Source organism: Bubalus kerabau, chromosome 10 (assembly GCF_029407905.1).
Source record: "Bubalus kerabau isolate K-KA32 ecotype Philippines breed swamp buffalo chromosome 10, PCC_UOA_SB_1v2, whole genome shotgun sequence".
NCBI classification, from domain to species: domain Eukaryota; kingdom Metazoa; phylum Chordata; class Mammalia; order Artiodactyla; family Bovidae; genus Bubalus; species Bubalus kerabau.
The window spans coordinates 18783261-18810178 of record NC_073633.1 but is presented as its reverse complement, the minus strand read 5'-3'; the positions used below and the strand labels follow the sequence as shown (position 1 = coordinate 18810178).

Below are 26918 nucleotides of genomic sequence, written 5' to 3'. Positions count from 1 at the left end.
TCAAATTACGTACCATGACAAGCAATCAACATATTCCAAAGAAGCTATCTTAGAACAAAATAGTTTTTTGTTTTTTTTTTGAAATTCTCTGATACTATTTTGAAAACTACTTTATGAGGTTAAAAAAAAATCTCTTTAGTCATAATATTTTTCACTAAAATGGTATTCACTAATATCCTTCACCTTTACCAAACTGAGTTTTTGGCAGTTTCCAAAAAATAAAATCATTAGATTATAAACATAATAAAGACAGGAGTCATGTTGTTTTGATTTTTTATCAACCTAGAAATTAGCACAACTAGCAGAGAGTACATATTCTGTATCTGTCAGATGCATAAATAAGTGAATTTAAATCACCATGAATTTTATCAGATAGGTTAAGTTGCTCTGAAAACAGTTTCAAAAGAAGGGATCACAAACCATTTGTGGCAACAATAACATGATTAAAATAACTGCATAACTTTCCCAGGAAACTATTTCAAAGGAACCAATATTCATTTGGAAGTATAAATTTGAGTATGCTTATTAAATATTTAATCTTACACAAGTAGTATAAGAATTTCAGGAAGTTATGCAAAGAAACACTACTTTACTCCTACTAATGATATGATTATATGGTAACTATTTTAACCACATGCAATAACATTTCTTTGAGTCAAGGGTGAGACTTACAGTCTTTCAGCTCCATGAAGGAATTACCCAAGATATATGAGAAACAATTTTTGTTTCTATTATAGGCTAAAAATTCATATTTAACAATTTACCACTAGATGATTTGTAAGTATGCCTCATAAGATAATAACATGGAGCATATTATCCTTTTCAAACGCAGTTAAGTCTATTTGGCAAATACAAAATTTTTTATGTGAAGTTTTCCTAAAGCTGAACATCAGAGAAAAAATTATTTTTCCCTGTAAAAAATATTATATATATTCAATATATAAAGAAACTGGCTTTGTATTTATCCTGTTTAAAGGAGGAAAATGATCACTTCTTGCAGCAGCTTTGGCTTGCATTTTCCAGATTCTGATGAGAAGCTAGAAAGCCACAGTATGACTAAGCCTTATGCTTTGTCTCTGGGTGTTACTGGGAAGAGAATGAAAAAGACACTTCTGCAACGAGGTGGACCATATTTATTTACTAAAATTTTTATTATATATGCAATAAAAGTGAAAACATGGTAGAGAAAACATTTCACGTTCTCATTGATCTTTCAGATGAACTGGCAGTTGCAAGGATAAAAAATCTCAAGAATACCAAGCTTTACATGTTAGTATCTGGAATGCTCAGAAATAGAGTTTAGCAGCCAATCCCCTATGACGTGAACAGCTCAAGTGGCTCAGAACTAGGAGGTGCAAATCTATTCACATATACTACTAAGAAGTCCTAAGAGGAGATTTACCTTTACATAGGCTATAAATCCGGGCCTAATTAGCTAACAGAACAAGAGTCAACAAGCTAAATCAAAAAACGCAAAGATTAGGTTATTATCATTATTAGTAGAACAAGCCAAAAAGAAATCCCATTTTGAGGTAATTCACTGGTTTTTGTAAATATCTATTTAATCTCAGTTATAGCCCACTCTCCTTAGCCATCCATATGGGAAATCTTTACATAGCTGGCTTTGTTGTCATCACAGATTCATCTTGTCTTTGACACAATCATTAGATCCACTTAGAATTAAGAGTTCTGGGACTTCCCTAGTGGTCCAGGGGCTAAGACTTCACACTCCCAATGCAGGGGGTCCTGAGTTCGAGGTCAGGAAATTAGATCCCACAGGCGCAACTAAGAGTTTGAATGCTACAGCAAACACTGGAGATCTCGTACGCCGTAACTAAGACCTGGCACAGCCAAATGCATACATACATATACATATTTTTAAAAAGACACTCAAGAGCTCCTACTAAGTCAGATGAGTTCTCGTGATATTAAATAATTCTTATCAGGCTAAAAATGGCAGAGGATTTTCAGTTGAATTTTTACTGAGTTTTACTATCATTTCTATCGTATAGGCCTATCCCCAAAAGGCAATCCTCAGACTCATCAAATCTCAGCACATTAGTGCTGGATGGACATTAAAGATCAGTCCAATAACTTTATTTGACAGAGAAGAGAAACTGAGTCCTGGAGAGTGGGGTGTTTTAGTCACAGCCATGAGTCAGTTGAGGCCAGAACCCAGGAAGGACTGGAGTCTTTGAACTCCAAAGATCTAAAAGGTTTCCCCATAACACACAGCTTGAGAATCACATGTGAACTTTTTAGTCTCACTGAAATGAGACTATATGACACACACTCAGAGAGACAGTTTAATCTTAGCTGTGATATTGGTATGCAAGGCATGTAGAGACTCATTTATCTGTTGCATGTTTGGTTTGATCCTTTTCCTCACGATTCCAAGATCATTGGTCCAGGTCACGGTGACCTGTCACTTTCTTGCATTCCCTAGCCTTAGTCAGTCATTTCCTTGCATGCTACTATCTACCATGAGAACTAGGAGGAAGAATGCTAATAGAATAGCAAAAAACTCATCTCAACTGCCAAACAACTACACAGTTCTGTTGATGAAGTGGGGCTATCATCTTCACGAAATTAAGTCAAAAGAACTCATGGGCTAAGGGCTCTGCTTATCCTAATACAGGGCTACAATACAAAGTAGTATCTTGCATGTGGAATAAACACAGATATGTGGCAAATGAACAAAGCAACATTACTGTGATAGTCATCTCAACATTTTCCTTAAAATGATGATGATTATTAATTTGGAAATATTAAAATAGAATTCCTGTAGAACTATTCAAAACCCAAAAGAATGATGCCATCAAGATGTTGTATTCAATATGTCAACAAATCTGGAAGACCCAGCAGTGGCCACAGGTTTGGAAAAGATCAATCTTCATCCCAATTCCCAAGAAGGGTAATACCAAAGAATGTGCTAGCCATTGAACAACTGCACTCATCTCCCATGCCAGTAAGGTCATGCTGAAAATCTTGTAAGAATTTCCAGATGTCCAAGTTGGGTTTAGAAAAGGAAGAGGAACCAGAGATCAAATTGCCAACATTTACTGGATCATAGAGAAAGCATGGGAATTTCAGAAAAACATCTACCTCTGTTTCATTGACTACACTAAAGCCTTTGACTGTGTAGATCATAACTAACTGTGGAAAGCTCTTAAAAAGATGGGAATACCTGACCATCTTACCTGTCACCTGAGAAACCTGTATGTGGGTCAAGAAGCAACAGGTAGAACCCTGTATGGAACAACTGACTAGTTCAAGATTGAGAAAGGAGTATGACAGGCTGTCTGCTGTCACCATGTTTGTTTAACCTGTATGCAGAGCACATCATGAGAAATGCCGGGCTGGATGAGTTACAAGCTGGAATTATGACAGGCAGAAGAAACAACAACCACCTCAGATATGCAGATAATACCACTCTAAAGGCAGAAAGCAAACAGGAACTAAAGAGGGTCTTGATGAGGGTGAATGAGGAGAGTGAAATAGCTGGTTTAAAACTATATATGAAGAAAACTAAGATCATGGCATCCGGCCCCATTACTTCATGGCAAATAGAAGGGGACAAGGTGGAAGTAGTGACAGATTTCCTCTTCTTGGGCTCTAAGATCACTGTGGATGGTGACCACAGCCATGAAATCAGAAGAGGATTGCTTCTTGGCAGGCAAGCTATGATAAACCTAGACAGCGTGTTAAAAACATTACTCTGCTGATAAAAGTCCTTATAGTCAAGGCTATGATCTTCCCACTGGTCACGTATGGTTGTGAGAGCTGGACCATAAAGAAGGCAGAACACCAAAGAATTGATGCCTTTGAACTGTGGTGTTGGAGAAGAGTCCTAAAGTCCCTTGGACAGCAAGGAGATCAATCAATCTTAAGGGAAATCAATTCCAAAAACTCATCAGAAGGGCTGATGGTAAAGCAGAAGCTCCAGTATTTTGGTCATTTGATGTGAACAGCTGACTCACTGGAAAAGTCCCTGATGCTGGGAAAGATCGAGGGCAGAAGGAGAAGGGGGCATCAGAGGATGAGATGGCTGGATGGCATCACTGATGCAAGGGACATGAACTTGGGCAAACTTCAGGAGATGGTGAGGGACAGTGAGGCCTAACGTGCTGCAGTCCATGGGGCTGCAAAGAGTCAGACCTGACAGGGTGACTGAACAACAATTATTAATACTAAAAAAATGTAAATCTGAAGCCACAAGCAAGAAATTCAGAAGCTCTCTTAGCCTCTTCCTGTTGAAAAAAATTAACAGTCCTTTCTTTCTTTGCAACATGGGTTGTGGGGGAAACAATTTACTTCCATGATGGTAATTCAAATATATGTACATAAAGTCTCACATGCTGTATTTGGGTATTTCTGAGTGAACTTAATTTTGACTTAATGAGAAGGCATATCATATCACTTCCCTACTTGAAACCTTTTAATACATCCTAACAAATTCAGGCTGAGACATAAATTCCTCACCAGGACCTATAAGGCCTACACAATTTAGCTTCTGCCTACTTCTCTGTCCTCCTGTCTGGCCCCAGGTCCTCCCAAATCACCAAGACTTTCTTGTGGGGCCCGATGACACCTTGCTTCCCATCTTAGAGCATTTATACTTGATATTCCCTCTGCCTTAAAGATCCTCCCTAAGCTGGGTCACTGACTCAGTCTCTGGGAAAACGCCACTCCCATAAAGAAGCCATCCCTGACTGTCAAAGGTAGCACCTCCTCTCCTTATCGTCATCATCTATCTGCTTTACGTTCTAACTACACTTACTCCCTCTGAGAACATACTGTATGTTTCTTGTCTGTCTCCCCTTCTAGAATTTAAGTCCTGTACCAACAGGGATTAAGTCTTGTTCAATGTTGTACCCCCAGGTTTAGAATAGTGTCTGAAAGAAAATGCTCAATTGATATCTGGAAATAAACAATATATGATTAAAATAAACAATGAAACTCTACACTGAAATGAGAGATCTAGGTTGAGAGAAAGTTGTGAAGTTTTACTGCAATAGGAAGAGAAGGATTGACAGAGGATGTTACATAGTTTTTGGCCACATATTTTTGAGGACTGTTTTATTGTATTACAGAGAGAATGAAAGTCCAAAAAAGAGAGGGTGGTTAATGGAGAAACTCTACCAAGGGGATGCACATGTAAATAGATTTATCTTAAGCAGCTCTTCATGTGAGAGGTAAATCAGGTGTGTGCAGTTGTGACTAAGTTACAGGTGGAAGAGTGAGGACCTGTGAGAGCTCACTATTGTCTCTGAACGAGAAAGAGGCCGGTAAAATCTGGGGGAGGGGAATCAAGTTTTAGAAGAGTTGACGAGGATATGGGAAAAACTTAAGTGAGAGATTTAATTGTTCAGGGACCAGTTAGTGTGGAGTAAAGGGAGTTGCCAAAAGCAGTAGGAGAAGGGTTTTAGAGCCTAGAGAGTGATGAGTCTCAGAAACAGTATTAAATATAGACTACAAAGTGAATTACTTTGTAGAGACATTACTTTGCCAATAAAGGTCTGTCTAGTCAAGGCTATGGTTTTTCCAGTGGTCATGTATGGATGCGAGAGTTGGACTGTGAAGAAGGCTGAGCACCGAAGAATTGATGCTTTTGAACTGTGGTGTTGGAGAAGACTCTTGAGAGTCCCTTGGACTGCAAGGAGATCCAACCAGTCCATTCTGAAGGAGATCAGCCCTGGGATTTCTTTGGAAGGAATGATGCTAAAGCTGAAACTCCAGTATTTTGGCCACCTCATGCAAAGAATTGACTCATTGGAAAAGACTCTGATGCTGGGAGGGATTGGGGGCAGGAGGAAAGGGGGATGACAGAGGATGAGATGGCTGGATGCCATTGCCAACTCAATGGACGTGAGTTTGAGTGAACTCTGGGAGATGGTGATGGACAGGGAGGCCTGGCGTGCTGCGATTCACGGGGTTGCAAAGAGTCGGACGTGACTGAGCGACTGAACTGAACTGAACAAAGTGAATATTTTAAGTTAAGGATTTAAAGCATTAAAATGTATTAAAAGGTGATATCACTGAAAATGGCAGGGTATAATAAGGTCCTCTGAAAATTCCCTTCTCCGCAAAAGCAATGAAAGAACAGACAAAATTTGTCAGAATCAACCTTTTCAGAACTCTGGAAATTAGCCAAAGGATTGTAGCAACCCCAAAATTATTTGTTCAGGACTATGCTTGAATCTTGGTAAGAACAGCAAGCTTTGTGGCATTTTAACTCGCCTGCTCCCCACCTTCAGTACAGCCTTGAAAATCAGCAGCCTGCCAATACAGCAAACACCAGCTGCCTGATGGTCGCTGCACGGGCAGAGTTCAGATGGTGCTCCTTCAAGATGATATAACAATTAAAACATAATGCATCTAACAACAGAATGCCAAAATAGTTGATGCATAAACTGACAAAACTGAAGGGAGAAACAGGCAACAAAATACCCCACCTCAATACCCCACACTTTCAACAACAGACAGAACTGCACTAAAGATTAACGTGGAAATAAAATACTTAACACCATAAACCAACTAGTCCTGACAGACATCTGAAGAACACTCTACCCAACAACAGCAGAATGTATTTTTCAGGTGCACACTGAACATTCTCCGGGACAATGTTTTAGAGCATAAAACAAATCTCAGTATGTTTCAAAGGACTGAAATCACACAAAGTATGTTCTCTGACCTCAGTGGAATATTGGAAATCAACTACAGAAGGACAAATTCAACGTGGAAAATGACACACTCCTAAGAAAGAAATCACAAGGGATTATCTTTGTGGGGAATTAGAAAATACTTTGAGGTAAATGAAAATGAAAAAAAACAAAACCAACATATGAAAACTTCTAGAGGGCAGCTAAAGCAGTGCTTAGAGGGAAATGTATAGCTATAAACACCTACATTAAATAAGAAAGATTTCAAATCAATATCCTAACTTCGCAGCTTAAAAATACAGAAAAAGAGCAAACTAAAAACAGTGCTAGTAGAAAAAAATGAATAAATATTAGACCAAAGGTAAATCACAACAGAAAAAAAATAGAGAAAAGCAAAGAAATCAAGAGTTTGTTCTTTGAAAAAGACAAAGAAACCGACCAACTTTTAGCTACCCTGAAGAAAAAAGGGGTATGATTCAAATTACTAAAATCTGGAATGAAAGAGAGAACATTAATACTGACTTTACAGATATAAAAATGATTATAAAGGCATACTAATTGTTTACCAACAAATTAGATAATCTAGATAAAATGAACAAACTTTCAGAAAGCCACAAACTACCAAAACTGTCTCAGGAAGAAATAGAAATGCTGAATAAACCTATAATTAGTAAAGATATTGGTTGGTAATTTTAAAACCTACATCACAATACTATTCAGTATTACCAGAAGCAAATTTTGACATATGTCCCAACTTGGGTGAATCTTGAGGACATTATGAAAAGTGAAACAAGCCAGTCCCCAGAAGACAAATATTGTGAGATTCCACTTAGATGAGGCATCCAGAGTAGCTCAATTCATAAAGACAAATGTAGAATGTTTGCTGCTGGGGGCTGGGAACAGGACGTAGACAGTCATACTTTCATGAGTATAGAGCTTCAGTTTTGCAAAAGGAAAGGAGTTCTAGAGATATATAGTGGCAGTGGTCGCACGGTAATGTGAATATACTTAATACTGTTGAACTACACACTTTAAAATGGCTAATATGGTAAATTATATACATATTATACTACAATTAAAAAAAAAACTTTTGGAAAAGAGAGTCTTATGCACACAGTCTTCCAAATCCTACTTGGCCACATAACAATGGACCTTGGGGCTAGAACAGTTGCTTACTAAGAGATAAAGAGGCTATATAGCCTGTGGTGGGTTTATCTCCTTGTTTTGGACCCTTTCCCTGTTTTAGGCTCAATATGTACTTCTTTGTCCTGTTTAAGCATGTGCCTCAATGGACCTTAGGCATACCTTCAGTTTTTAGCATTTCTGACTCCAAGGGAGTGAGGTGGAGTGGGAGCTATTTTTGCTGCAACACAGATGGGTATGTGCAGGCCAACTGCCCTCCACAGACTGCCAGGAGGGACCTGCTGCTGGAATGGGAAACTGATACCCACTATTGAAGCTGATCTTGCCATGTGTGGCAGATTCATGTTGATATATGGCAAAACCAATACAATATTGTAAAGTTTAAAAAAAAAATTGTTCAGTCCAGTGCTTGCCTGGATTGTGTTTTTCTTGGCAACTCCAGTACAAGATGCAACGGGCAGAAGTACTGGACTTCTCCTAATAATAGACAACAGATGCCACCTGACCATAAGAACTACTCACAAACAAAACCCCAGGACCAGATGGCTTCACCAGTGGATTACACCAAATGTTTTAAGAAAAATTAACATCAATCTTTCTAGCAAACTCTTCCAAAAAATGGAAGAGGACAGAACACTGTACACTCATCCTTTGAGGACAGAAATATCGGGGTATCAAACTCACACAATGACATTACAAGAAAAACTACAAATCAATATCACTTAAGAATATGAATGTAAAAATCCTTAGCAAAATACTAGTAAACTAAATCCAGCAACATATAAAATAGATTACACAAGATTGGTTCAATATGCAAAAATCTATTAATACACTATAACTATGGGATAAAGGACAAAAAACTCATGATCATTTATTTCAATAGAAAAAGCACTTGACAAAATCTAATGCTGATTTATGATAAAAAATATACAACAAACTTGGAAGAGAAGGGGACTTCCACAACTTGATAAATGACACCTACCAAAAACCCACAGCTAAATCACACTTGATGATGAAAGACTGAAAGCTTCCCCTCTAAGGAGCATCAGTGCTCATCACGGATGAAAGAGTAAACAAAATATGGTACATCCACATAATGGACTATTATGCAGTCGTAAAAAGGGGAATGAAGTGCTGATAAATGCTATAACATGGGTGAACCTTGAGAACATTATGCTAAGTGAAAGCAGACAGACGCAACGGCCACATACTGTATGATTTCACTTATCTGAAATGTCCAAAATAGGGAAATTCATACAGATAGAAAGTAGATTAATGGTTGCCAGGGACTAGAAGGAAGAGAATATAGGAAGCGACTACTAATGGGTGGGGAGTTTATTTCTGGGGTGATAAAAACGTTTTGGAATTAATGGTAATGGTTATACAATCCTATGAATGTACTGAAACTGAACTGCACAAATGCACATCCTACCATCTTAATAAATAATTTTTTTAATGTAACACAAATTGAGGAGTCAAAAAAGGATGACGGAAAGCCATAAAGCAATGACGTGTACTGGCTCTATGAAGGGCTCCCCAGCTGGTTCAGTGGTAAAGAACCCACTTGCCAAGGCAAGGAGATGCAGGGGACGTGGGTTTGATCCCTGGGTCAGGAAGAGCCCCTGAAGGAAGAAATGGCAATCTGCTCCAGTATTCTTGCCTGGAAACTTCCATGGACAGAGGAGCCTGGCAGGCTACATATAGTCCATGGGGTTGCAATGGTCAGAATCGACAGAGTGAGTGAGCATGCACACACTCGCTGGCTCTGTGAACTCACTTTTTCTAGCTGGTCTCCTTGAAGAGTCATTGTCATACTAATATGTTTGTAAGACTTTTAAATCTTGACATCTACTATAACAAATTTAGAACACATTCTTATAGTATCAAGGTATCAATGTAGGCTCATTAAAAAGTCTTATAGGGAATGAACTAACTGTATTATTAATATACTGAGAATGCCCCAAATGAACTATATATATATGTATATATATTTGGCTGCATCCCTTGGCTTGAGGGATCTAAGTTCCCCGACCAGGGATTGAACCCAGGTCACAGCAGTGAAAGCACTGAGTCCTAACCACTGGACCACCAGGGAACTCCAAATGTTGAGTTTTAATGAGCTGGACACTAAAAAATTGAATACGTGAAACGTAAAGACTGCTCTGATTTCAAATGGGTAAACAATAACAATGGTGACATCATTTCACTGACAGGGAACCAAGAATTCTGCATTTTTGCCATAATATTCAGATCAAAAAAGATTTACCAAAGTAGAAATGAATAAAAAATAAAGGAAGGAAGGAAAGGGCTAGAGTCCAGAGAAAACTAAACACATCTTGGCTAAACAGCTGTGCTAGAAAACGATTTCTTATCTTGCAATTAAGAACCGATTTCTTTCTAAAAGACGTAGGACATTGGGTTAATAGATTTCTTTAAAAGAAAATCTGTTTTGGCTATTGAAACATTAAAAGAACAGAACATCTGTTTCACAAGTGAAGACAGATTGTATAGAAGAATCAAATATCAAACCACCGATTAGACTAGCATTTAATCTGTTCTATTTAAATTTTCAATAAAAGTAAATGAAACTACTTTCTTGAAATTATAGCTCAACTATAAATATTTAACACTAGGAACCCTTAACATTAAGCTGTTTTAGAGCATAAAGGAGGTACTTATTAGTATATTTTAATTATTTTTAATTCTACTTGATACCTGTATCAACATCAGGTTTTAAAGTATTCTACTCTCAAAATCACTTTTAAAATATTATAAAAGGGAAAACTCACCATCCATAAATTCAGTACATATTGAAATCCTGTTCTCCACAAAAAATGCACCATAAAACCCTATGATATATGATGAATCACACTGTAACAAAAATAAGACAAAAGCAGTTAAAAGCCTGCAAGCCAATACTGTCACAGGCATACTTTATAAGGAAAAATAACCAAGAAAAAAAATTACCTTATAAAGAATTTCCAATTCAGACATAATTTGCTTCTGAAGTTCCAGTGTAATATCTAGTAGTATGACCTAAACATATAAGGAAATCAACATTCACACATTTATTCACCTTTAAATTAAATGTAGCCATATTCACTATGAAATATAAAAACTAAAAAATTTGGTGTTTCCTCTATTCATTCCACTTTTCTCCTCTCCACCACCATAACCTCTGGTAATACAAACTGTGTCCACATCTGTCTAACACTTTGCATTGGGGGAGGTGGTACAGAAGTGATTGATGGGATCAAGGAAAAAGCCAGGTCTCAAAGGTCAGTATTAATGGCTTCAAAAGTCAGTTACGTTATAACACCCTTAATTTACACACCCTATTTTGGCCACATTGGTTATTTTGAGACAAGGAAGACCTGAGTGACCCTGAAACCATTAAAAATTAATTGTCTTGTAATTCAGATACTGGGCAAAGCAGAAGAGAATGATAAGTAAAAATAACATTTAAAGTAGATTTTTAGTTATGAGAGAAATAAGGAGTTTTTAAAATATATCAGGTTTTTATACTCTTCCAATTGGGTAATCTTTCTTTGCCACAACTGTTATAAAACTGAGCTTGAAGGAACCTCAGAAATTATTTCACCTAATTTCTTTCTTTCTAAAGAGGAAGAAACCAAAGCTCTGAGGAGTCACGATGCCCGGCAACATCAGGGCCTCTCCCTGATTCCAAGGACCACACACTTTCCAATATGTTCCAAGGCTTTATGGTTTCCCTTAAAATATCAACCACTGAGTCAAATTCATAACAAAGAAATGTACAATAATTTATAAACATACATATAACAAATACTAGTTTATTTTGAACTCTTATTTTAAGAAAGAAGACCATCAACCATTCAAATTTCACTTAGCATTTACCGTGAAGTCAATTCAAAGGGAATTGTTTTTTACTGAAAAAGAACAGTGATGATAATAAAATAACCAGACAATAGTTTTAAAGATTTGTGCCAGAGTTTCTGATTCCAGACATTTCTAGATAAAAACTTATTCAGGATTACCAAGGACAGTAATTATACACCATCCAACACTTATCTAAATTTTGTATTACAATTGCAGAATATATATATATATAAACACACACACATACATATATATAATCATACTGGAGGAAAAAACATAAATTTTCAATTGTAAACTGATGACAGAGCAAGGAAAGAAAAGGATAATCTCCAAAAACACAAATTTTCTAGTACTGACATCCACTGGGGGAGGGTAGAATGAGTACAAGAAGGCACAGCAGTTTCTATCAAGAAACTGCTTTAGGGTTATTTATAAAAGCTCTCACTAAACTAGATTGTAAGTGTAAGGCAAAACTGCCAAGAAAACATTTAAACATTTCTCTGAATCAATAGTCATTTGTTACAATATTCACTTATATTTTTGCTCCTGTATAAAATTTAGCAACAAAATTAATTCATCTAGTGTTGTTTCAATGCTATACCATACGATATTAGAGCTAAGATTGACCCTCTGTGTCAAGTACAGGGAATTTTCCAGCCTGAAAAATTCTGCTAAAAGGAATAAAGCATCATTTAAAGCAATGGTGCTCAACCCTGGCTTCACATTATAATTACCTTTATATCAAGGTATTTATATACAATAAGGACACTTTAAAAAAAGCCTGATGATGCACAGGCTTTACCCAGAATAAGGGAATCAGAATCTCTGGGGTTGGGCCCATATCTTTGCATTTTTAAAAACTTGCCAGCTGATTTGTAGCCCATAGTAAGGTTGAGAATCCCTTATTTAAAGTTTCAAAAAAATGCTGTTTATTCAGTGTGCAGTACCACTACCAAAGACCTGCATCTCCAGGCACCCAATCAAGAAACAACATGACTCCACATGGGTAACCAAAATCTTGGAATAACCTAAAACTACCAGCCAAGAACATATTCTTTTCACAGAGAATCTTAATTAGGCTTCCACAGTCTGGAATAAAGTTGAAATTCTAGCATGATATTCAAGGAATTTTTCCACGGTCTACCTCCAATTTGTTATTCCAGTTCCTTCTCCCACTACTCCTTACCACAAATCCAATCTACATGTAAAACCAGATGACTGCTACCAGTCCACATGTCCCGTGCTTTCCCGCACTTTCCGTCTTTAGTCCAGGTGTTCCCTCCACTCGAGGTGTGCTTTCTCGCTCCATTCCATAGTCACTGGCCATAATACCTTCTCTATGCTTTAAACACAGCTTGAATGCCACCACCACCTCCATCAGGCCGGCACTAAAGCCCTCCATCAGACCCTCTATCTTTCTCCCGTCACACACTGCCTTTCGCATTAATGCCGTGGCTCCTAAAAACTGAAGCCTAGAGAGTCCAGTGGTTGTAAGCTCGCAAAGGGCAACAACTAAGCCTTGTGCATTTTTCTGTGGTTCCCTCCCTCCGTATCCAGCACCCAGCACATGGTCTTAAACAGGTGGTGCCCACTGAGTGATGTGGTACTTAATTATACCACACCTTACAACCATAATTCTCTAAATAAGAAGCTACTTCTAGACAGGAAGGAAATGAATTGTTTGATTTCTATAACTGAACTTAAAATCAAAGACATAAATACCAAAATAAATAAAATTGCCACACTGGCCTAAACTGTAGCGAGTAATAGTGTATTCGTGGGACCAATCCATTGCACTCTAAAAGGTCTTGATCATTCTTGAAATTTGCTTTAATACAGAATAGTGGAGATTCCATAATGGTAAAAAAGTGAATAAAGTAATTTCTGGGAACTTGAGAAGGAAAGCAAAATCTACCCTAAAATGGAAAACCTGGGAAAAAAGCATGACAAATACTAAATTTTTTTTGGAAGAACAAGAAAAGTATGAACTCCCTGAGTCTTCATGATTATTTTCTCTTCTCTTTAGGAAGAGCTCAATTTTTCAAACTGGAGAGAATTTGAACATGAAGCACTTCCTGGAGAAAGGGTTAAGTGAGAAACTGAAATACCTGAGCGCATTTCCGCTGCTCTCCACTACACCTCCAGGACGAATAAGGATGAGTTGTCAAGTTAAATATAAGCAGTCAAGTGACTGAATTATAATTTACTCTGTGCTCAATTTAAATTAGTGTGAGGCTATTAAAATATACAGTATAAATACGGCAATTCATCACAAGCTGTCATGGATGACTTCATTTATTTGCTGGAGTGGCACACACTCCACTACAGGGAAGGAGAGCAAAATCACAGGTCAAATTAAGCTGCTATTCTGTTTTAATTCGCTTATTTAATCTGTGGCGACATAATTGTCTTTTACAGTATGTACAACTCAGAAAGGAAATTTGGGAGGATTACAGTCAGTATACAAATGATTAATCAAATGGTCCATTTAAATGCTACTTTAAAAGCAGCAGAAACCCAAAGCAGTCAAAGAATGATAATCAGCATGTGCTACATACAAGGCTAAATTTCCTGTACAGTGGGTTTTTCCCAATTAGAAAATATATAGTACAAGGGAATCTTTTAAGCTCTACTCTTTCAAAGATTTTACACAATACATTAACAGTGTAAAAAGGTTCTATTTGCAAAATGGCTAATAGTATTTTTATTTGTTTTCTGCTCTACTTGTTTGCAATCGTCTTGCTTATACATTTCTCCCACCACTGTCACCCCCCAAAAGCTAGTCAGAAACATGTATTTAGATACAGTCATCAAATAGTTATCTTTAAAATAGCACTAGTGACATTTTCAAAGTACTCTCTTTGAGGCAATTTTTTTTCTAAATTCAGGGATATAAATTAAAAATTCAGGGTACTTTTATTATTCCCAAAGTTCAACTTGCTTTTTATAATATCTGAAGTGATATTTTCCACCTCTGAAGTCTGAAGTGGTAAACACTAATATGCTTAGACACTGCAATAACCTTTGGGCAAAAAAGTTTAAAAAATAAGAACATTCACGAGAACAAAAATTAGAAATATTTTGAGTAGGAAGAGAAGAGTAACAGATTTTCAAGGACTCTCATCTAATTGATCCCACATGACATTAAAAGTATGGGTGAAAACGATCATTTGACTTGGGAAATTAAATTTCCCTCATTATTCTATGCAGGCATCAGAGCCCTGCAGGTGATTCTGTTCAGACAAGGACTGTGATTTGCTGCTCTTCGCAATCCCTCTATGACACTAGGCAGCCTGGTTTCACAGCTGAGGTCACTAAGAGGTTCAAGTGACATGCTTGAAGTCACACAAAAGTCAGGAGGGGTTCAGGAAAAGATCAAATGTGCTGCTAACTCTTAACCTTTCATTTCAGCCCTTAATATAAAAAATGCTAAGAAATACTCTGGGTGAGAGCAATGAACACAAAGAACACTGCGATATTTTGCTTGTGAACCGAACTTGCTTTTAGGATACTACTTTAAAACATGAATGAATGAACTAAAGAACAAACGAAAGACTAAAGTTTATTTATTCAGTTAGTTGTTAAACAAATTATATGTTGAACACCAAGTCATGACATGTAGTGCTCTGTATTACACTCTATATGCAAGGTTCTACATAAATCAATGACTAAGACAAGATAACAAGACCTGTTTGCCACTTTCAAAGAGGTTTCAATGTACTAGGGGAAAATGTAACATGTATACTATTAGAACACCGGAAGTCACCATGTGATGACACCCATAAGGGACACATTCAGAGAATCCTAGAGAGGTCTGAAGGAGAAGGTGGTAAGTGATAGATCTACCAGATGTGACAGGATCTATTCAAGTCAGCTCAAGGAGGAGCAAGCTTCGGAGCTGACCCGTGACAGGTGTTGAGGATTTGGACAGGTTGGAGACAGTGAAGGCATTCTAATTAGGAAGAAATACATGAATAAAAGTATTGAAGTAAGAAAGTACTTGGGTTCAGATAAGGCAATGAGTTCAACTTAAAAGCAGCAAAGAATTCAGACACACGAGATAATGCTTTAGAAGTAGGCTGAGGATGTATTGTGCAAGATCTTGAGTTCCATCCCATAGAGCTTTTAGTTTACTTCGAAGTAATACAGAGTCTTTGAAGACTTTTGAGAAGGGAAGAAATGTGACCAGAGCTATGCTTTAAGAAGCCAAATCCCAAAGTAGTGAACAGAAATACAGAACAGAGGTTAATAGCATGGACTTGATTGAGGCAAGACTTCCCTGGGTTCAAAGCTTGTTTCCATTACTTATTAGGTGCGGGACTAAGCTATTTAAGTATTCTGTGCCTCAGCTTCTGCATCTGTAAAACGAAGATCCATAACAGTAATAAATGCAAAAGGTCACGGTGAGCTTTAAACATGGAGAATACATGTACAGTGCTTAGCAGAGTTTTTTGTTGTTTAGTTCCTAAGTCTTGTCTGACTCTGACTCCATGGACTGTAGCTGACCAGGCTCCTCTGTCCACAGGATTCTCCAGGCAAGAACACTAGAGTGTGCTGCCATTTCCTTGCCTGGGGGTGGGGGTTGAGTCTTCCTGACCCAGGAATTGAGCCTGGGTCTCCTGCGTTGGCAAGTGGATTCTTTATCAGTGAGTCACCAGAGGAGACACCTGCTTGTGTGCGAGTGTGTGCTCAGGTGCTCATCTGTGTCCGACTCTTTGCAACTCCATGGACTGTAGCCTGCCGGGTTCCTCTGTCCATGGAATTCTCCAGGCAAGAATATTGGAACAGGTTTCCATTTCATACTCCAGGGGATCTTACCTACCCAATGCATCTCCTGCAGATTATTTACCACCATACCACCTGGGAAGCCCAGACACCTGCTTAGTAGAACATCGAACAACTATTGGATAGTACTATCTACTGGACTTCTGTAGCTTCTATTTTCGAGAGAACAATTTAAAAGCTGGTCAAGAGACATGTCTGCCAAGAGGCAAAAATAAGTGTATGGATTAGCACAGTGATAGGAATGGAAAAGATACTAAAAAAAAAAATAAATAACAACAAAACAGAAAAAATCAACAGGCTTCCAGAAATTAGACATCAGCTAAAACAGGACAGTGATCTCTGAGAGATGGAAAACCAATGAGATGAGTCCTATGACCAGCTTAGTGACTAGAGAAGACTTTTTAGTACCCATGCAGGGAGGGGAGCATAGGGGAGCTCAATCACCTCCCTAAGAGGTAAGAGAACGGGGAGTTCTGAGGAGGCCAAGGCAGCTAGAATTCACTGGCAGAAGAGCAAAAGGAGACAGCTGCAGAAAGCTGCAGAGGGCTCCTGGAGTCTTTATGTGAGTAATGATTCACACATGGATGTCAGGAAACTACATGAGGCCAGGGAAAGAACCCCAAGAAAGACCAGAAGAAACAATCTCCAAACCTCATACTAGGCAGAGTTTGTGTTCCCACCAGAAAGGATGAAAACCCTATATTTGCCAAGGCATCGGGACAGAGTATTCAGAAGACTACTGCTTCAGTTGACCAGGGAAAGTTAGCTCTAGACTAAACACTGGAAAATTCTGAAAGAGATGGGAATACCAGACCACCTGACCTGCCTCTTGAGAAACCTGTATGCAGGTCAGGAAGCAACAGTTAGAACTGGACATCGAACAACAGACTGGTTCCAAAAAGGAAAAGGAGTACATCAAGGCTGTATATTGTCACCCTGCTTGTTTAACTTATATGCAGAGTACATCATGAGAAAAACACTGGGCTGGAAGAAGCATAAGCTGGAATCAAGATTGCCGGGAGAAATATCAATAACCTCAGATATGCAGATGACACCACCCTTAAGGCAGAAAGTGAAGAACTAAAGAGCCTCTTGATGAAAGTGAAAGAGGAGAGTGAAAAAGTTGGCTTAAAGCTCAACATTCAGAAAATGAAGATCATGGCATGCGGTCGCATCAGTTCAGTTCAGTTCAGTTGCTCAGTCGTGTCTGACTCTTTGTGACCCCATGGACTGCAGCACACCAGGCCTCCCTGTCCATCACCAACTCCCGGAGTCCACCCAAACCCATGTCCATTAAGTTGGTTATGCTCTTCAACCATCTCATCCTCTGTCGTACCCTTCTCCTCCTGCCTTCAATCTTTCCCAGCATCAGGGTCTTTTCAAATGAGTCAGCTCTTCGCATTAGGTGGCCAAATTATTGGAGTTTCAGCTTCAACATCAGTCCTTCCAATGAACACCCAGGACCGATCTCCTTTAGGACAGACTAGTTGGATCTCCTTGCAGTTCAAGGGACTCTCAAGAGTCTTCTCCAACACCACAGCGCAAAAGCATCAATTCTGCGGCACTCAGCATTCTTTATAGTCCAACTCTCACATCCATACATGACCACTGGAAAAACCATAGCCTTGACTAGACAGACTTTTGTTGGCAAAGTAATGTCTCTGCTTTTTAATATGCTGCCTACGTCAGTCATAACGTTCCTTCCAAGGAGTAAGCATCTTTTAATTTCATGGCTTCAATCACCATCTTCAGTGATTTTGGAGCCCCCCAAAATTAAAGTCTGACACTGTTTCCACTGTTTCCCTATCTATTTGCCATGAAGTGATGGGGCCAGATACCATGATCTTAGTTTTCTGAATGTTGAGCTTTAAGCCAACTTTTTCACTCTCCTCTTTCACTTTCATCAAGAGGCTCTTTAGTTCTTCTTCATTTCTGCCACATCACTTTATGGCAAATAGATGGGGAAACGTGTAAACAGTGAGACTTTATTTTGGGGGCTCCAAAATCACTGCAGATGGTGACTGCAGCCACGAAATTATAAGCTGCTTACTCCTTGGAAGGAATGTTATGACCAACCTAGGCAGCATATTAAAAAGCAGAGACATTACTTTGTCAACAAAGTTCTGTCTAGTCAAGGCTATGGTTTTTCCAGTAGACATGTATGGATGTGAGAGCTGGACTATAAAGAAAGCTGAGTGCCAAAGAATTGATGCTTTTGCACTGTGGTGTTGGAGAAGACTCTTGAGAGTCTCTTGGACTGCAAGGAGATCCAACCAGTCCGTCCTAAAGGAGATCGGTCCTGGGTGTTCACTGAAAGAACTGATGTTGAAGCTGAAACTCCAATACTTTGGCCACCTGATGTGAAGAGCTAACTCATTTGAAAAGACCCTGATGCTGGGAAAGATTGAAGGTAGGAGGAAAAGGGGACGACAGAGGATGAGATGGTTGGATGGCATCACCAACTCAATGGACATGAGTTTGAGTGAACCCTGGGAGTTGGTGATTGACAGGGAGGCCTGATGTGCTGCGGTCCATGGGGTTGCAAAGAGTCAGACACGGCTGAGTGACTGAACTGAAGCACAGGACTGGTCCTATCTAATAAAACTTAAAAGCAAGTCTTGAAAGGATCAAAATATTTCAGATTCACTAGGCAGCTCCTCAGAATAAGCTCAGGGATATTTACAGGAATGTACCTACGCCGTATGACTGGTATCCAATAAAAAATTAAAAGGTATTAAAAAAAAAATACAGCCCAAAATAGAGAGCAAAAGCAACAGTCAAAAATGACCCCAAGATGATAGTTATGGTAGAATTAAGAGACAATACCATTAATTGAGTTATCATAACTATATTCCACATATGCAAGAAGTCAGAAGAAAGACACAGCACATTAACTAGAGATATGGAGGATGTAAAAAAGACCCATGTAAACTGATAGGGATAAAAAGTACATCTGAAATGAAAAAATATACTGAGCAAAATTAATAACAGATTAGACAATGCATAGGAAAGAATACAAACCTGAACATTTGACAATAGAAACTATCCCAAACTGATACACCAGACAGAAAAAAAGGCTAGAACAAACAAACAACAGAGTATCATTTTGCTGTGGGAAACCTTCAACTGAGATAACTTTATGTTAGAGTTGGACCATAAACAAGGCTGAGCACTGAAGAATTGATGCTTTTGAACTGTGGTGTTGGAGAAGACTCATGAGAATCCCTGGGATTGCAAGAAGATCAAACTAGTCAATCCTAAAGGAAATCAATCCTGAACATTCACTGGACAGACTGATGCTGAAGCTGAAGCTCCAATACTCTGGTTATTGTATCCAACCAGTCCATTCTAAAGGAGATAAGCCCTGGGTGTTCTTTGGAAGGAATGATGCTAAAGCTGAAACTCCAGTACTTTGGCCACCTCATGCAAAGAGTTGACTCAATGGAAAAGACCCAGATGCTGGGAGGGACTGGGGGCAGGAGGAGAAGGGGACGACGGAGGATGAGATGGCTGGATGGCATCACCGACTTGATGGACGTGAGTTTGAGTGAACTCCAGGAGTTGGTGATGGACAGGGAGGCCTGGTGTGCTGCAATTCATGGGGTCGCAAAGAGTCGGACACAACTGAGTGACTGAACTGAACTGAAGTTCCCAAAGGTGAGGGAATATGTGAAGAAAATAATGGGTAAAATTTTTCCAAGTTTAATGAAAGTTAAAAATCCACACATCCAAATCTCTCAACAAATCCTAAGTACATGAATCATGAAGAAAATGACACAAAAACTCACCACGATCAAATTGCATGAGAGGGACTTCCCTGGTGGCACTAGTGGTAAAGAACCCGCCTGCCAATGCAGGACATGTATGAGATGCTGGTTAGATCCCTGAGTAGGGATGATCCCCTGGAGGAGGACGTGGCGACCGACTACAGTATTCTTCCCTGGAGAATCCCATGGACAGAGGAGCTTGGAGAGCTACAGTCCATGGGGTTGCAAAGAGCTGGACACATCTGAAGTGACTGAGCATGCACAGTGATTAAAAAAAATCTTAAAAGCAGTTAGGGAAGACGTCAATTCTAATGTACAGAGGAATAAAGATTTCTAAATGACAGTACAGTAAGCTTTTCACTGGAAACAATGTCAGCCAGAAAACAGTAAAGCAAAATCTCTAAAATACTGAAAGTAAAGCACAATTAAACTAGAATTCTCTATCTGGTGAGAATGTTTTCCAAAAATTAAAGTCAACGTACACATCTCAGACATGCAGCAGCTGAAAGCGTTCATTGCAGGAGACTAGTGCACTGTAAGGAAGGTAAAGGAAGGGAGGCGTTGAGACAGAAGCGAGGCGGTACCAGACGGAAAGCTGGGCTTGTACAAGGGGTACGGAGCACTGGAAACAGTGAAAATGTGAGTAAACATAAAGTAAATCTATTCTTACATGTAAAATGCCTTTAAAAATGACTGTCTAAAGCAAAATCAGTAACAATGCATTTCGGGGGTTTTAACATGAGTAAAATGTACAATAACAACAACAACAGTCAGGATGAGGGAAATGAGAGTACACCATGTAGAGCGCTCACACTACAGGTCAAGTGGGACGATATTACTTGAGGGTGGACCTCACTAAGTTAACCATGTATACTATAAACTTTAAAGCAACTGTTTTTTTCTAAAAAGGGCATAGACACATAATAAATAGAAAACAAAGAGCAAATTGATATACTTGAATCCAACCATATCGATAATCATATGAAATGTAAATGATATAAATACCTCAATTAAAAAGCAAAGATAATCAGACTGGCCTAAATATAAAGATAAAACAGGTTAAAAATAAAAGACTATATCATGTGAACACCAGTCAAAATAAAGCTGATGTAACTATATTAATATCAGACAATATAGGTTTCAGAGTAAAGAATACTACCACGGATAAAGAAGATCACTTTGTAATGATAAAGGGGCCATAAAATCCTAAATAACCTAACAGATCTACAAAAAAATATGAAGTAAAAAAAAATGATAGAACCGCAAGGAAAAAATAGACAAGTATACAATTGTTGCTATAGATTTCAACACCCTGTTTTCTTACTGATAGGACAAATAGATAAAAAGTCAGTAAAGATACAGAAATTTGGAAAAACACTATCAGCCAACTTAATCTAATTGATATTTATCCCACATCCTACACAGCAGACTACACATTCTTTTCATGCGCACAGGGAACACTTACGAAGACAATTCACACTCTGGGCCAAAAAATAAGTATCAATAACCTTAAAATATTTTCAATTATATGAAGTATGTTACCTGACCATACAGATTTACATTAGAAATTAATAACAGAAAGATATATGGAATATCCCCAAATATTTGGAAACTAAACAACACTCCTAATATTTAATGAAAAAACTCAGCCTGTTTTAAAGCAAATAATGACACTTTTTTTTTCTTTCTCTTAGATTATGACTAGTCCTTTAGGACTGCCTGGAGATCAAACCAGTCAGTCCTAAAGGAAATCAACCCTGAATATTCATTGGAAGGACTGATGCTGAAGCTGAAGCTCCAATACTTTGGCCACCTGATGTGAAGAGTTAACTCCCTGGAAAAGACTCAGATGTTAGGAAAGAATGAAGGCAGGAGAAGTGGGCGACAGAGGACGAGATGGTTGGATGGCATCACTGACTCAATGGACATGAGTGTGAGCAAGCTCTGGGAGATGGTGAGGGACAGGGAAGGCTGGTGTGCTGCCCTCCGTGGGCTCACAAAGAGTCAGACATGACTGAGCGACTGAACCACAATGACTAATATATAGACAAAATGCTTTTTGCCTTCACTGCCAAGAAGCTCGGGGCTAAACAAAAGTTTAAACACAATAATTATATCTACTCAAATCATTCATTCATTCAACTTGAGCTTCTAACATTTAATTTTATAAAATCTAGGGATACAAAGTGAATATGATACAGTCCCTGTCCTGTAGCTCAGTTTTACGGTTAGGTCTGGTGAACAGTATATTTGTAAAGCCCCACTGTTTTCCTTTATTGAAGGTCTCTATTTTAACAGCCTTTTAAAAATGTGTCTTTTCTTTTAAATTGCTTTTAATCCTTTCCAGAGATAACTGTTGGCCCCTTGCCACACCCAGCTAAATAATCCTGCAGAAGAAGTTTAATATCAACCTAGATTAAACATAAATGAAAATGTATGAAATTCTGAAAAATTATAATACAGTAGCAAGGCCAAATAGTGGGGCTTTGGGGGGTGATTATAGCAGTGCTCCCCTCTCCTGGAATAAACAAACTAAAATTGATTATCTTTAAAACATCATTGGCAACAGTCTAAAAGTTTTGACATCAAAGGAATAAACAAATAACTAGATACAAAGGAAAACAGTGCTGAGTTGGTGGAGGCATTCTTTGAAGATGGAGCTCAGAAGACACAGAAAGGACAACTAATGCTAAGCTGGTGCCACAGAGCTGCACTCAAGTGAGCTCATGAGGACTGAGGTGGAGCCTGATCTCTATAGCACTTACCCTGGGAACTGGCTGGACTCAAGGTTCCTCTTGTTTAAAATGTGGGGCCACGATAGATGATCTCTAAGGTCTCTTTCAGTTCTATTCAGAACTGAATTCAGTACAATTCTGTAAACCTAGTTTGGCTGGAATATCAAAGCAAATGTCCCGAGAAGGAGCTCTGTTGGAGCGCTCCACCAAAAGCTATTTGAATTATTAAAACTAGACTTGATAATACACATAGCACATCCTCGGTGCTGTGTTAAGTGTGGTATGGAAGAACAACTCTGGATTGCACAGCAGTCAGGAGACTTGAGTCTGTTTTGGTCTGACTTTACTAAAAGATACAACACACTGCAGTTTAATCACTCTTGTTCTTAGTTTCCTAGGTTAGATAAAAGATGCAGAAATACATGCTCACTCTGGACAGCTAAGAAGGCATCTTGGAGGAGATGGACCTAAGGATAGATAGGAAATATAGGATAGATAGATAGGATAGATAGATGGAAAGGATAGATAAAAATCAAAGGGATGGGCGGTGCTAATAACATGTATACAGGCTGCATGGTGCAGGAGAAGACATATGCTTTGGAGTTGATGCATCTTGTTTTAAATCTTGATCTTGGCTCTTCAATCTGGGTGACCTTGGACAGTTCAGCTTTCTGAGTCTCAGTGTCCTCAAATCTAAAATAATAGGCTTACTTTATACATTTAAAAATTAAAGATAAGAGCTACATAGAATCAAGCATTATACCGGGCATATAGTAGTCATTCAAAAAATAAAAGCTCTCATTATTAAGACTGAGGATAATGGGCATTCCAGAGAGCAACAGGCAGGTAAAACAGAAGGTACAGCTGGAAGGTGGGTAGGGGTCTGTCTGTAGATGGCCTAGCTCATCTTCAGGGGAGTGAGGGATGAAGCTGGCCTCACCAGTTTGTTAGCTAAAAGCCCAGTTTGGAAGTGGAGTTCTATGGACTTGAATTTGAGGTAATACAGGGTTCAGAGGTGCAATTCGAGAGACTCCATAGGGAAATCTGAGATAAAATGATGAGAAAATCAAGCACCAACAGCCAAGGTCAGAAATTAAACGCAAAGCAGCACGGGCAGGATTGGGATCTTGGAGAACGGCAGGGATGGAGTGTGGATTATGGACACAAGGGGAACAAGCGAGGAGCATCTAAGGTAACGGCCTAGAACATCCCTGAGTTACGTGCAGCTTGACTCTATTCGATGGTGCGGTGTTAGGTCTCTCAGAATGCCATAAAGAAGGGAGGCAGACATCACAGGCTTTATGTTCTACACTCCTGGGGCTGAGGGAAGAGGGATGCCAAGACAGTGATGCATCAGGTCTGGGGTTCAACTTCTCAACTCCAGTGGCCAGGTGAAAGGTACAGTGGAGATGTTATTATAAAAGTCTGAGTACGAGGTATGTGAGCCTGATACAAGGCAAAGGCAATGAGGATGAGAACAGAAAGAAAGTGGCACATGGACCCATTTGAGGGGAAATTTCTGACAGGACATGGTGACTTACGGGATGTGGCAGATGAAAGCAAGAAAGAAGTGACCGTCCACCAAGTTTTGTAAGATGAGGAAGGCAGTGGTGCACTGAGCGGGGAACATGGAAAGAAGCCTAGAACACGATGAGTCAGATCACAGTGCGGGCATCCTGAAGGTCACAACAGGGACACCGCCCAAACCTTAAACCGCTTCATTTCCTCTTTGACAATACCTATGATTCAAGCTAATAGGGGTCGCGGTGGAAGAGAAAGCAGTAAGCATCAAAAGATTCATGAATTTCATAAAACTTATCTAGCACTCACCTTTACAGCTAGTATTTTCCCACTTGGGACATGATATGCTCTGTGGAAAGAAAAAAAAAATCACTTGGGATTACTAAACAAAATGGCTAAGGACATAATATAAATCTGAATACATCCTCAGTAAGAGAAATATGATACTTTCAGAGAACACTAATAACACTGGTAATTTACATTTTTATTGAGGTGCATGGTTTACACAGTGATTCATTATGTACTACCTTAAAATAACTGAGTTAATTCTGATATTATTATCCACTTTTTAGAGCCCAGAACTCTGAAGCATAGAGAAGGCTAAGCAGTTTATCAATGGTACAAGTTAATAAGAGGCAGAACTAGACATCAAACCCAAGTCTTCTGGCTCCAGATCCCTTACAGCATACTGTCACGGTATGCGGTGGAGTGTTCTCTGCTAAGCCCGGTACAGAGTGACATAAAATGGGAGGTTTCCCTTTCGTTTGTCTCAATTATATATACAGATAAACTGCATCCCTACATTTCATTAAAATAATCTCAAAACACACTGGCTTAAGATATAAATTTATGTAAGAAGTCATAGAGTCACAAGGATCAAGTATGACAGTTATCTTTTTCTTAAAGCTAGCATCTCTCAGTATTTTTCAGAAAGCTACAGAACAAGGCTTCCCTGGTGGCTCAGTGGTAAAGAATCTGCTTGCCAGTGCAGGAGACATGGGTTCGATCCCTGATCTAAGAAGATCTCACACGCCATGAAGCAACTAAACCCACAACTATTGAGTGCCCCAACTATTGAGCCTGTGCTCTAGAGCCTGGGAGTCGCAACCACGGACACAGGTGCTGCAGCTGTTGAAGCCTGTGCACTCTAGAGCCCATGCTCTGCAACAAGAGAAGCCCACACCCTGAAACCAGAGAGTAGCCCCTGCTTGCCACAACTAGAGAAAAGCTGACTCAGCAAAAAGACCCAGCGCAACCAAAAATAAAATAAATAAAATTACACTCTAAAAAACCTTCAGAGCCCAGTTCAAATGATCAGATACAGTGAAATAATTACAATTTAAATCAAGCAATATGAATACATTCATTTGTGAAAAATACTAAGGGAATTATGTTTGCAGAAATAACATACCATTACATCTCATCAAGACTTTTTGTGTGAAACGAAATGTGTGCCATGGACTGCACTGACGGCACGTTCTGACCACTATCCAGAAACAGTATGCTCTAATAAAAATTGCAAAACCAACCACGTAACATAAGCAAGCACTTTTAATGGCACGTTCATATAAATATAAAGAAACAAATTAGTTTGGAAGAACTAAAATCTTGCTCCGCAAAAGATTTTACATATTAGCCAAGATCAAATTGGTCTTCTCTTAATCCAAGTAATGTTAAGGTGTAACTGGGGTAGGACAGATGTGGGTGAAAGAAATTTAGCTTCTCAGGAATTTCCCATTTTTACATGCCAAGCTGCAAACTACATTTTCCAGGCTCCCAAATTTTACTGGGTAATGATCTAGCAGTAAACATTTCTCATTTCTTTTATTGTTTTAATTCAGATTTAATTGACATGCAGTATTATATTACTTTCAGGTGTACAACATAATGATTCAATATTTGTGTATACTTTGAAATGATCACCACAGCAAATCTAGTTTACATCTATTACCACACAGAATTATTACAAAAATTGCTTATTTCATACAATAAAAATAAAACATATATTCCATCATTATTAAAAATGAAAACACCATTTTCTGTTATTTTGGTGGAAGTAATTATGTGGTTGCTCTGAAATTTTTTAACAGCTTTATTAAGGTGTAACTATATATGATAAAACTCACTTGTTTTAAACGTACAATTCAAGATTTTTAGTATGTTTACAGAGTTGTGAGGTCATTGACAAGTGTTTTTAAAGTGATTGACTTATAGAAATGGTTTAAGTATTTGTAATTTTTCACATATAAAAGGTTACAAATTCAGGTATGACTAAGAAGAAACATATATTAATATGTATATATATCCATATTTAGGACTGTTCATTTAACAATTCATTCTGCTTCTCCTACTTGAGTAGACAAAGGTCAAGACAATTATGGAAGGTAAACTTAGCCTTTGCTGCTAAGTCACTTCAGTCGTGTCCGACTCTGTGTGACCCCACAGAC

The 26918-nt window shown here is 38.6% G+C and overlaps 1 protein-coding gene and 1 non-coding gene across 10 annotated transcripts in view; both read right to left on the bottom strand.

The window, feature by feature from the left end:
• Positions 1-26918, bottom strand: part of MAP2K5 (mitogen-activated protein kinase kinase 5) — a 266322-nt gene that overhangs the window by 156455 nt on the left and 82949 nt on the right. For all 9 annotated transcript variants that reach the window (XM_055536810.1, XM_055536808.1, XM_055536811.1 and 6 more), the window contains 3 exons: positions 24781-24820; positions 10773-10841; positions 10595-10676 (listed from right to left, as the gene is read on the bottom strand). In XM_055536810.1, the coding sequence (XP_055392785.1) occupies positions 10595-10676; positions 10773-10841; positions 24781-24820 (191 nt within the window). The remainder of the gene's footprint in view (positions 1-10594; positions 10677-10772; positions 10842-24780; positions 24821-26918) is intronic.
• TRNAE-UUC (transfer RNA glutamic acid (anticodon UUC)) lies at positions 9829-9900 on the bottom strand. Its single transcript has one exon. It is a non-coding gene; the product is annotated as a tRNA-Glu (tRNA).